This window comes from Caenorhabditis briggsae (genome assembly GCF_000004555.2).
Source record: "Caenorhabditis briggsae complete genome, chrIV, whole genome shotgun sequence".
NCBI lineage: Eukaryota > Metazoa > Nematoda > Chromadorea > Rhabditida > Rhabditidae > Caenorhabditis > Caenorhabditis briggsae.
Window position 1 is genome coordinate 512,430 of NC_013487.2, and position 12,102 is coordinate 524,531.

Sequence of the window (12,102 nt, forward strand, 5' to 3'; positions counted from 1 at the left end):
GGTAATCTTATGGTACTTTGTACATCTTATGGTATCTTATGGTAATCTTATGGTACTCTTATGGTAATCTTATGGTACTTTTATGGTAGCCTTATGGTATCTTATGGTAATCTTATGGTACTCTTATGGTAATCTTATGGTACTTTGTACATCTTATGGTATCTTATGGTAATCTTATGGTACTTTGTACATCTTATGGTATCTTATGGTAATCTTATGGTACTTTGTACATCTTATGGTATCTTATGGTAATCTTATGGTACTCTTATGGTAATCTTATGGTACTTTATACATTTCAAGATTCAAACCCACCAGTGTAAATTTTTTGCAGTCCAGCTAGAAAACTCAAATTCTTATAAATTGTGTTTTTAATTTCCAAGACTCCTTTTAAGATTTTCATATCCTTGAAAGCAGTTTTAAACTGCTCAGCGCTCAAATTAGTTGTCCCATCTATATAGATATAGGCGCAAACTGTGGAGCAATTTCTTGGAAATGAACCAATATTTAAAGATGTTAACGTTGCAGTTGGAGAGACACATTTTGGATCTGGAATTTTTTATTATTTTTCAGAGTTTTCTGGAATTTTATCAAATTCACCACAATCAGTTTTAGTTTGGGCGCTTGAAAGCTTCAGAAAACAAAAAAGAATACAGAATAGAACGCAATTTTTCATTTTCAAAGATATAATAGAACAAACATATTGACCGGTGTTTTTAAATGAATAAAAAATGGGCGGATATATCTGCAAGATTATCCCTTAAATGCACTAAAAACAGGTTCAGGAGGTCAAAAGATTTATTTATTTCAAAAAGTACCCAAATTCAAAACAATCCGTCATCGTTCCCTCCAGTTTGCAGTGTTTTGTTGGTCGACTTTTGTGAGGTTTTCTGGAATTTTCGATTTTCGTTCAATTTAAGCTAAATTATCTCGGCGCCTACAAAAGAATCAAAAATCTGTCAACTGATCAAATATTGGTGATATTATGATGAACATTTTATAAGTTTACAGCTGTTCGATATCTCGTTTAGGAACCGAGATAATTGAGCTCGAAGTTTGGACGGGTCGTTGGCGGGCTATTGGCGGCTCAACTCTACCTTACTTAGTTAGTTTTTAGCAGGGTTGCGGATTGACGGGCCGGCCCGTCGGCCCGGCCCGTCAGAAAAAATTTCCGGCCCGGCCCGGCCCGTCGGTCCGTCCATAGCTTTTTCAGAGAAAAATTTTTTTGATGAAAAATTTTTTCAGCGAACGGGTGAAAAACAACAACGAAAACAAGACATAAACAACCTGTAAACAACCTGTAAACAACTTGTAAACAACTTAAAGGCGCACCGTAAATCGAAACCAAATTTTTTCAATTTAATTCCTAAAATTTTTCGGATTTTTTTTTCTCAGTTTTTGCCCGATTTCGTGAATTTTTCTTGCGTTTTTCAGGTGATATAATGACATCGAATCTTCAAAAAATGGTCAAGGCCCAGGATCCTAAGATCAAATTCGAAAGTTTTTATTAAAATAGTAGTAACACTAATCCAATAAAATTTTCAGGGGGACCAGTTTCGTTTTCCGGAAGTTCTTCGAGTGCTGCTCTACGACGATGAATCAGATGAGTATGTTGAGACTGGAAAAGCTGCCTGTCAAAACTGTCTGACCTTGCTCACTGTTTCCGACGGAGACCATGTTCGACGCCATGTGAAAGAACGTTGCAAGCAAAGAAAAAGAGTTGTGGAAAATACGGAAAACGAAAAAGAAGAAGAGCCGGTTTTTAAGAATCGAAAAATTTCTGGTAAACTTTTTCAAATTTGGAAGAGATTTATAATTAATTTTCAGAATATTCGACGAAAAAACTCAAAGAATCTGATCTCACCAAAATCTACAAAGCTCTTTCGAAATACTGTCTTAGAACCGGGCGAAGCTTTAATCATATGAGCTCAGCTATGAAATCCCTCTAGATAAAATAATCTTCTAGATAAAACTAGATCTCGTCTGGCCTACACAAAAGCAGAAATCGTCGTAGTCGGGGCTCAATTGGCAACGAAATTTCCAGATTGGCTCAACTGATTTTTTGGATCTTCATATATTTTTTTGTTTTTTTTGTTACTCTTGTTGTTTTTAAAATAAATCGGTTCATGAAAAATTTGTATCCCGGATTAAAACCTCAAGTGGGTAATTGATAACGTGAATAAAAAACTTTCATTCAAATCGGTTGAGTTTGAGCTGAGTTACAGTCCCGAACATACATGTTTTTTAGAAAATCGGCTCGGCCCGGCCCGGCCCGGCCCGGCCCGTCGCAACCCTGGTTTTTAGTGTTTACGGTAGTTTCTTTTGAGCTCAATTATCTCGGTACCTATAAGATATATCATGAATTTGTCAAATATTGGTGATATTATGATAAGTAAATTATCAGTTGAAAATCTTTGGCAGGGATCAAAAAAATGACCTCAAAGTTAAAAGTCAGAAGTCCTTCTATTACAGGTTTTGCGGTAGGTCTAATTACCGTAAGACCTGGATTAGAAGGTACGTGTCTTTCTAACACAGGGTTTACGGTAGTCTTAAACCCAACAAACCACAATTTTTCCCATCAAACTTTGGAATTTCGTTTTCTGGAACATAAAGAGCAGATCTGAGAGCATAGCAAGATTTCGAATCTTCCAGGAGTGATTTGTGATTGTTTTTGAAGATAATAGCATCGACAAGATGGTTATTGACTGGGTCCCAAGTGTTGGAGAGGATTCCCTGGAACATTTTTTATTTGAAAATTTGAAAAAATTTAAAAACTTGGGTTTCATTATTAATCATTGCAAAAATTGATAATTGACACAAGGGAAGTTTCATAAAGGCTTTAAAAATTGTCGAATTGTTTAGTTTTTCCAAAATTTATTTTGGCACAATTTTGAATAATTCTAATTTTTATATATACCGTCCACCCGGACCGTCCTTTTTGAGCCTAATTATCTCACTTCTTTTGAAAGATATCAAAAAGTAGTCAACTGTTAAAATGTTTATCATGACATCAGCAATATTTAGTCTATCACTTTTTGATATCTCTCACAGAAAATGAGATACATTGGCTCAAATTTGACAATTTGGGTGGCGTTCTATTAGAGTGTTTACGGTAGTTTTTAGCTCACAAATAACAATACTGGCATATTGATTTTTATTCAAAAATTTTAGTTTTTTACCTTTAATTTTGGAAACGCTGCACTTATCAAATTCTTATTCCCTTAAACATCAATTGCAGTTTTCTTGTCTGAAAAATGGAAAAATTTGAAAAAAATCCTATTTTTTAAACCTTACCATCCAATTGAACGATATAAGTCAAACTTCCCTAAAACTTGAAATCCGTCAAACTCGAATTTTTGACAATTAGACTTCCATACAAAAATTTCAAGTTTTTCACTTTTTTTAAAGCGAAATTCGAACCAATGTTCAAATCTCTGTATAGTTCCTCACACGGTTCATCAGGAATTTTACAATTTTTTTTCGTAAAACTTTTCGGAGCACAAACTTTCCCATTCATGTGAATTTCATCGTTCGGCAGTTTTTTGGCCAGAAACACTTAAAATTTGAGGAGTTATGCAAAAATTTGATGGATGATTGTTCGCGATGTAAGTTATACTTGTTGGAGATGAAAATGTCTGGAAAATAATTTTTAGGAAAATTTAATCAAAAAATTTAAGACACAATCTCTGAGAAATTCGAAATCACCATGGAAACGGAAAAAAGTGAAAATGGTCCTAGGAGTCTGATATTGTAGGTGGTAGGGGCTACTCTATGACTTTTGACCATATCACCCATAGGCCACGCCCCCTCCTGGGCGCGAAATACTACCGTAACCCCTACTGTTCAAAACAATGTTCAAAACAACGACTCAAATGTTTCAGAGTTCAGTTTTGGTACTATTATGACCATTTTTTTGTGTTGGGATCCATTTTCTACAGTAACCCTGAGATAATTCAGGTAATTCAGATAATTTAAGTATAGGTCCAACGTATTGAATTATCGAGGTTTAGTTCGGTAATGACCGGAAGATTTCCGAGAAATCCCAAAAAAAAGTGAAAAAATTCAAAAAAGTGAAATTTACTGGACTTCAAGGTTACTGTGTTTCCGAGGTTACGGTAGTATTTCGGGCCAATGAGGGGGCGTAGCCTATGGGTACCATGGTCAAAAGTGTTACAGTACCCACCACATACAATATCAAACTCCTATGACCATTTTGAATTTTTCCATTGCCATCACCACGATCTCAATTCTCTCAAAGATTTTGTCTTAACTACCTTGAAGTTTGGCATGTTTAATTGCGCCATCTTCTTGTTGCCATATAAGAAGTAGTGAATTTCAAAATTTTCAATTCTCGGAGGAAAAATCAAAAATGAATCAAATTTCTGTAATTTATCACAGAAAAATTTCAACTTCTGATAAATAGCATAATCGCTGGGTTTTTTATCAGAAATATTTTATTTCAACGTAATCACGGGAAATATGGTATTAATTACATTATTTTTGCTGATTTTCAGTTTTTTAATTTTTATGGTTTTTAGTTGGCTTTCAGAAAAGGAACACTTCAATTTTTGCAAAAATATACGTGGTTCACAGAAATATAACGTTTCAATTTCTGGGATTTTTCCCAGAATTCGAACGGTTCGAGTTCTGGGATTTTGGGGATATTCACGTGATTCACAGAATTCGAACGGTTCGAGTTCTGGGATTTTGGGGATATTCACGTGATTCACAGAATTCGAACGGTTCGAGTTCTGGGATTCCAAAAAAAGAGAAACGAATGTGGAAAAAGGGGGCATAAAAATTATAATGATGGGAGATAAAAACAAAAGAAACATGAAGAAGTGTGCTAGTTTCCCATTATCATGTCATCCGTAACAACTGGATTCGGTGGCATTCTTCCAGCATTGAATCCTTGAGATTTCAAATATTGCAGAATCGTCGTGTGTTCAGTGTCAAAATCAATGTTTCCGTGAGATGGCGTGGTTGATGATGATTTTTCTTTGATAAGTTGCAACGTTCTTAGATAAGCTGCAGAACCAAAGATAATTCAAGTATTCAACTTTACGTACATTTCTTTCCATAGCTGGAAACTGAATCTTCAAAATTGTCCTTGTTGTTTTGCGAGAACATTGATCCTCCATGTTTGAAGAGAGCCAAGCATTTCTCCTGAACACCTTCAATACATGGACGGCGAATGTCAGGTTGGAATGTTGATGGATCATAGGTATCCTGAATGATCCAGTTTTTACTTGTATAAATTCACACGCAACATAGATATATATTCACACGCGACATAGATATTAGATTACACGTATCGAGATACGTGCCAAGAGCTGATTGGATTTTTTGTTGATTGGTTTCTGTTGTTCTAGAATTCCTCTGTTCTACAGATTTTTTCTAATATAATATAGACATGCTGTTCAAAAGCAAGATAAAAGATAAAGTAATATTTTCTACGGTTTCTCCTATGATTACATTGCCGAGGGCATTGAATAAATCACGGATGGCTGTTATTATTGACAAAAGCTTCCTGAAAAAAAAGAATTGGAAAGTTGTGAGTTCATATTGAGTCTCTTCAAACATGGAGGATCAATGTTCTCGCAAAACAACAAGGACAATTTTGAAGATTCAGTTTCCAGCTATGGAAAGAAATGTACGTTAAGTTGATTACTTGAATTATCTTTGGTTCTGCAGCTTATCTAAGAACGTTGCAACTTATCAAAGAAAAATCATCATCTACCACGCCATCTCACGGAAACATTGATTTTGACACTGAACACACGACGATTCTGCAATATTTGAAATCTCAAGGATTCAATGCTGGAAGAATGCCACCGAATCCAGTTGTTACGGATGACATGATAATGGGAAACTAGCACACTTCTTCATGTTTCTTTTGTTTTTATCTTCCATCATTATAATTTTTATGCCCCCTTTTTCCACATTCGTTTCTCTTTTTTTGGAATCCCAGAACTCGAACCGTTCGAATTCTGTGAATCACGTGAATATCCCCAAAATCCCAGAACTCGAACCGTTCGAATTCTGTGAATCACGTGAATATCCCCAAAATCCCAGAACTCGAACCGTTCGAATTCTGGGAAAAATCCCAGAAATTGAAACGTTATATTTCTGTGAACCATTTGTATTTTTAATAAATGATTATAATACGTATAAAATAGAAAGTATGAAAAGTTGAAAACAGAAATAATCGAACCTTGAAAAAAAGTCAGAAAAGTCTGATCGTTTATTATGTGAAAAAACACGTTTTTTTTCGCTCTGCAAAGAAAATGCGAAATTACTGAAACTTCACAGAAATTTTGGAAATCGAAGTGTTTTGCGATGAAAACTAAAAATTTTGAAATTCACTACTTCTTATATACAGAAAAATATTGTCCGATTACTGTAGTCAAATTTTTCAAACCCAACTCCAACATTTCGTTATTTTCACTAATTTTGACAGGGACAAGATATTCTGAAAACGTTTTTCAACTTTGAAACAAAATCTCAAAAAAAATGTTTCAAAAAATAACCTGTTTCAATTTTCTGAATTCCCGCCAGAAAATTTAAATTCTTGAAAATTGTCCCAACCACAGATAAACGCCCTTTCAGAGTTTTCAGATTCTTAAAAGCGTTTTTCAATTGCAAATCAGTTTATTTCGTCCGATTAATGAATAATAGATTTCTACAAACTGTTGGACAATCTTTTGGAAATGAGCCAATAGTTTGAGGAATGAGATCATTGTGAAAATTGCATTTTGAATCTGAAATTTTGTGAAAAAATTTTTGTTCAAAATTTGAAACTAATACCACAAGTTGCAGCTCCTTTAGTTTCAGAGAAACAGTAAGAAATTATAAAAATTAGGTTGAAAATTTTCCAAATCATGGAGAACACAGTTGGACTGTGAATATATAAAATTTGAAAGTTTAAACAGTTGTGTGGTCGGATAATCTTGTGGGTGTGAGATTAATCTTTCTGAGGTCAAAAGATTCGAAAAAGGCGAAAAAAAACTCATCGACGGCCCTTGAAGTGCAAATTTGGTATTTGGATGATTTCAAAATTTGGAAAATATACAGGAAAAATCGGTTAAAAATCTGTTGATTAAAATGCGAAAATAATATTTAACTTGTAATTTTAAAATAAAAAAGCTTTAAATTGTCTCATAATCCAAATTAAGATTGGAAAACTGATGAAAAACTTTTTTTTCTGAAAACGAGATAGAGAAAAACTAACAAGTTTTGAATAGAATTTTGAACGCTTTTCAAAACCAATACACAAATTTTTGTTTGATCTACGGAACATTCAGTAAAGCGTATTTGCAATATATGAAATTATCTACGGAGATTTTCTCGCCCTTTTTTTGAAGCATTTAAAACTTTTCGGTCATTTTAGTACAAAATGAATTCGAACTTACTCACTGTTTTATTTATAGTTTCAACTTTTTGTTCAAACTTTTACAATGCGGAAAATGATTTTTCGGATTGTGGTAAATTTTTGAAAATTTCCAACTCAGAAAATTTACACTTTCAGATCCAAAATGTGTGTTTAAAACTGGAAATCTGACTTCAAAAAGTGTTTTGAATTATTTCCAAAAAATTGCCCAAAAGTTTGCTCCAGAATTTATATCGATTATTCAGCTAATCTGAGTGCTGAGCAATTGAAAACTGCTTTCAAGAATATGAAAACATTAGTTGGAGGACTGGAAATTTCATTTACAAGTTATAAAAGTCTCAAATTTCTAGCTGAATTGCAGAGAATCGAATCTAGTGAGTTCTGGATTTTTTTTTGAATAACGAATCTTTTTTTTCAGGAACTGGGGTTTATATAGCGGAAATGAGAAATTGGAAAAGCTGAGACTTACAGATTTGACCTCAGTCAATGGAACAGGCTTTACAGTTTCCGGAAATAAAAATTTGAAAAGATTGATACTTCCGAATTTAAAGGTGAATTTAGATATTCAAAAACGTATTTTCAAGTTGATTCTCGGCCATTTTGGCTATTTACAGGAGTCTCTAGCTCGATTTGAGTAGTGTAAAACAAGCCTAGATTAAAAACTTTGCAATATCGAAAACAAACGGAGAAGTGAATTTTCAAGATGTTTATGACAAAATATTGAAAAATCAAAAATTCGGAGTTTTTAGCTTCGAACTGAAACATGAACTTTTTTTTTATTTTCGACAATTTTTGGAAATTTTCGGAGACAAAATTTTTTTGACTGTAACCCACTTTAAATTGATCCAAAAGACCCAAAAACTGGAAATCTCGATTTTTGAAGTCTTTTGCTTTGAAATGAGCCCAAACACGACCCAATTCCTCCGAATTCAATTTTCGGCTAAAACACGCGACGCATGACCGCGACGCAGCAGTAATTTGAAAAATCGTCGGTTTTTGTCATGTTTGGGCTTATGTTGAAGCTCTCAACTTGCAAAATTAAATTTTTTGGGAAGTTTTATTTTGGCTCTCTTTATACTAAAAAAGTGGAAAAACAGGTGTCTTTCAGAAATGGGCAAATAGCTGAAAAACAAGGAATTTTTGAAAAATGCTATAAATGCAAAGTTTTGAACCTAGATCTGTTTAACACTCTCCGACTCTTTAGAATGATCGGAGGCTTGACAGCCGAGCTTTAAACTTTTGAAAAAGGTCAAAATGGCCGAAAATGAACTGCCTATCGACTTTTTTAGAATGTTCAATTAGCTGCTCCTTGGTCTTGGATGACTTCAATCTCCATAGCTGAAAATTCTCGAAACCTTTGCATGACTCTTCCAGAGGCCAAAACTTTGTTAAACTACAAAAAAATCAGCAATGTTTACATGGAAGGAAACATTTGTAACGCAGGAAATCTGGCCAAAAAATCTTGTATCGTTCCAAAAGTTGGCTGTGAGAATCTTGTGGGAGATTTGAAAATCGGGCCGAAATTCGGTTTTAAAAAAGTGACATCCTTGAAGTTTTTATATGGAAGTCTAATTGTCAAAAATTCAAGTTTAACGGATTTCAAGATTTTTGAAAATTTATTGGAAATTGTTCAATTGAACTCAACAAAACTGGCGATAGATGTTCAAGGAAGTAAAAAGCTTCAAAACGCAACATTTCCTAAATTACAGGTAGCTTTTTTAAAGATTACTGTATGCTTCTTTAAAATATGAAGTTTTTCAGAGAGGGTTTGTCCCTAAAAAAATAAATTAAATTTTTCAAAAAAAATCTTCCTTATTAATAAAATGCTAGAGGCGTCTGTCCGTCCTCGTGTCCGTCCGTGGACTTTATAAAAAAAAATTGGAAAATACATATATATTTACGTGACCCTTTTATTTAGAAAAAGTGAGAAACGAAGCGACGAACATATGAAAAAAAAATAGATTGAATCGCGCCGAAGGCGCACCAGCTTGCTGGTTGAATAATAAAAAAATTATTAAATAATAAAAAAATATTAATTAATAAAAAAAGTATTAAATAAATTTGTTTGATATTACAATTTAAAAAAATATAAAAAATGGCCACTGAAAGTTTTTGTTCTTAAAATTCAAAGGAAAAGCTGAAAATGAAAATAATTATGTTTTAAAAATTTAAGCACCAAAATAATCTACTATCCCCAGAAATTGATTTTTATTGATCAAAAAAAATTGTATTAATCCTCAAAATGAGTCAAAACTTTGTAGTGTGATCGAACTAGATTTTTTTCCGAGAACTTTCTTTTTTTGATTTTTTGGTTTTTTTCGTTGGTTTTGAAAAATCCCTATGAATCACCCCATTTGTTTCAAATCAAAAAACGTTAATCCGATTGGGTCTGAATATATATATATATATAAATATCGAAAAAAAGCTTCCATTTTTTGTGAGTTCTCAAATTATGAGTCTTCTTTTGAAATTCATTTTTCTGTTTTTAATCACCCATCTTCCAAAAATTGATTGTTGGGAAATCAAATCTTGTGGTAGATCAATTTTTCCCTAATTTTAAAATCCGAAAAAATTCCAGACTCAAACCCTCCATGCAAATTCAATGAAACTTTTTTGAGCAATAATACAGCTTCGAAATTCCCAAAAAATTGTTCAACAGTTTGTGGAATATTATTGATAAATGGGACAACTGATCTGAGCGCTGAACAATTAACCGAATTATTCAAAAATATGAGAATTCTGGTTGGCGGATTGCACATAAGGAACGCTACATTCAAAAACCTGAGATTTTTATCAGGTTTAAGACGTTTTGTGGCAGGCAAGTTAACCTCAAAACCCTAGAGACCTTATTGAAGACATTATACCTTATACCTTATACCTTATACCTTATACCTTATACCTTATACCTTATACCTTATACCTTATACCTTATACCTTATACCTTATACCTTATACCTTATACAAACTTTGAGGTAATTCTCCTTGGTTCCTATCGAAGACATGAGAAAGTTGTCAACTGAGAAATTGTTCATCATAATGTAATGAGCATTCTATCAAATGACCAATTTTTGATCTCTCTTTTAGGAACCCAGAGAAATTAGCTCAAATTTGACAGGTTTTACGGCAGTCTAGAAATCTGGAAATTTTCAGACCACACTCGCTATCCAATGTATGATGCACAGTTGGAAATCACATATAATTCAGAATTGAGAGAATTGGGATTATTAAATCTGACAACAATTAAGAGTAGCGTTGTCGTTATTTATCGTAACGAAAAGCTGAAAAAATTGAATTTGCCGAAATTAGAGGTGATTCAAAGTTAAGAAAAAAATCTGAAAATTAGTTTAAAAAAATTTTCAGACGGCAAAATTTTTGGAAAACCGCACCATTCAATTACAAATGGCTTCTGCCAAATTCCCCGAATTTTGCATTAAAACTCAAGAATTGGATGCTTTCACCAGAAAGAGAAACAAATGTGACCTGATCATAAATTCTAACATTTGCATCCCAAAAAACGCACCAAAAGTTTGTACAGTACCTACAGTAGGATGTGAGCGACTCATTGGAGACTTGAACATCACAAAAGGATTTGATGTTCGAAAAGTGGAATCCTTGAAACGTTTGTATGGGACTCTAAACATAACAAACACCGATTTTAACGATTTTCGATTTTTGGGAAACTTAACCCATATTCTATGTTTGCGTGAGTTTTGTAGCATCTTAAAATATTTTTTTTTCTTTATTTTGAAAATTTCCAGTTCATAAACCGGCTTTGTTCGTCGTGGGAAACAAAAATTTGACGAATATGGAGTTCCCAAATTTGAGGGTACTGTAAAAGCTTTGGGTACCAACTTTGAGCTTATATATCTCGGTTCTTGTGAAAGATATCAAAGAGTAATCAACTAACAAAATGTTCAGCATAATATTAAAAATATTTTATCAGTTGACCACTTTTTGATATCTTGCACAGGACTCGAGATAAGCGGCAGTTTTCAACAAAAAAAATCCAGAGAATCGACACATCGAAAGACCAGTTTGCACAATTCGCCGATAATTCCCAAGAATCACATGCCGATTTTAAATCTTGCTATGCACTCAGAAAAGCGGCTCTTCGTGAGGATTTTGTATGGCCAGAATTTGGTAGTTTGAGGAGTTGTGGTGAGTTTAAATTGCCTTAAAACCTGTAATAGACGGGTCTTCTCACTGTTTACTTTGAGCCTATTTTGCTTGGTCCCTGTGAAAGATATCAACATTTTTTCAACTGATAAATTGTTTATCATAATATCAACAACATTTTATCAGTTGACAGTTTCTTGATATCTCACCTAGGAGCCGAGATAATTAAGCTCAAACTTGACAAAAATTATGATAATAATTTTTTGAAAATTTCAGAAGAGATCGAGTCCCCTTCAACATCAAGCCAAGTTGAATCCCCTTCAACACCAACAAAAAACCAAACTTGCTATATTTTTGGAGTAAGATTCCCTTGTCCTGTTGATTCTTATGTTGCTCTGTGATTTTTAAAATAAATATTTTATCATTTGATTCTTTTTTCTGGAAAATTGAAATTGCAAATTTTCCAAAAATGCTGAAGAAATAGTCCCAAAACGTCGTCTAAACGTTTTGAATCTACAGCAAACGCAGGTAATTTTTTGTGGTAGATCATTTATACGGAACAAATATCATTTGAGAAAAAAAAAGTAATGTCAAAAGAG

General features: G+C 33.4%; 4 protein-coding genes across 4 annotated transcripts; 2 read left to right on the forward strand and 2 right to left on the reverse strand.

Moving 5' to 3' along the window:
- Positions 1-1,460: 1,460 nt before the first annotated feature.
- Positions 1,461-1,946, forward strand: CBG13813 (the record flags this gene model as incomplete). The annotated part of the gene is made up of 3 exons (XM_045244765.1): positions 1,461-1,463; positions 1,543-1,780; positions 1,825-1,946. The coding sequence occupies 3 exons, from the start codon at positions 1,461-1,463 to the stop codon at positions 1,944-1,946; spliced, it is 363 nt and encodes a 120-aa protein (XP_045095263.1).
- Positions 1,947-2,535: 589 nt separating this feature from the next.
- CBG26237 lies at positions 2,536-2,739 on the reverse strand (the record flags this gene model as incomplete). The annotated part of the gene is made up of 1 exon (XM_045244766.1): positions 2,536-2,739. The coding sequence occupies one exon, from the start codon at positions 2,737-2,739 to the stop codon at positions 2,536-2,538; it is 204 nt and encodes a 67-aa protein (XP_045099433.1).
- A 2,104-nt stretch (positions 2,740-4,843) lies between these two features.
- Positions 4,844-5,745, reverse strand: CBG13814 (the record flags this gene model as incomplete). The annotated part of the gene is made up of 3 exons (XM_045244767.1): positions 4,844-5,025; positions 5,067-5,226; positions 5,743-5,745. 3 exons carry the CDS (start codon positions 5,743-5,745, stop codon positions 4,844-4,846), a joined length of 345 nt encoding a protein of 114 aa, XP_045095264.1.
- Positions 5,746-7,393: 1,648 nt separating this feature from the next.
- On the forward strand, positions 7,394-11,866 carry CBG13815 (the record flags this gene model as incomplete). The annotated part of the gene is made up of 8 exons (XM_045244768.1): positions 7,394-7,481; positions 7,633-7,761; positions 8,762-9,058; positions 9,966-10,184; positions 10,538-10,695; positions 10,748-11,090; positions 11,146-11,213; positions 11,780-11,866. 8 exons carry the CDS (start codon positions 7,394-7,396, stop codon positions 11,864-11,866), a joined length of 1,389 nt encoding a protein of 462 aa, XP_045095265.1.
- Positions 11,867-12,102: the final 236 nt, after the last annotated feature.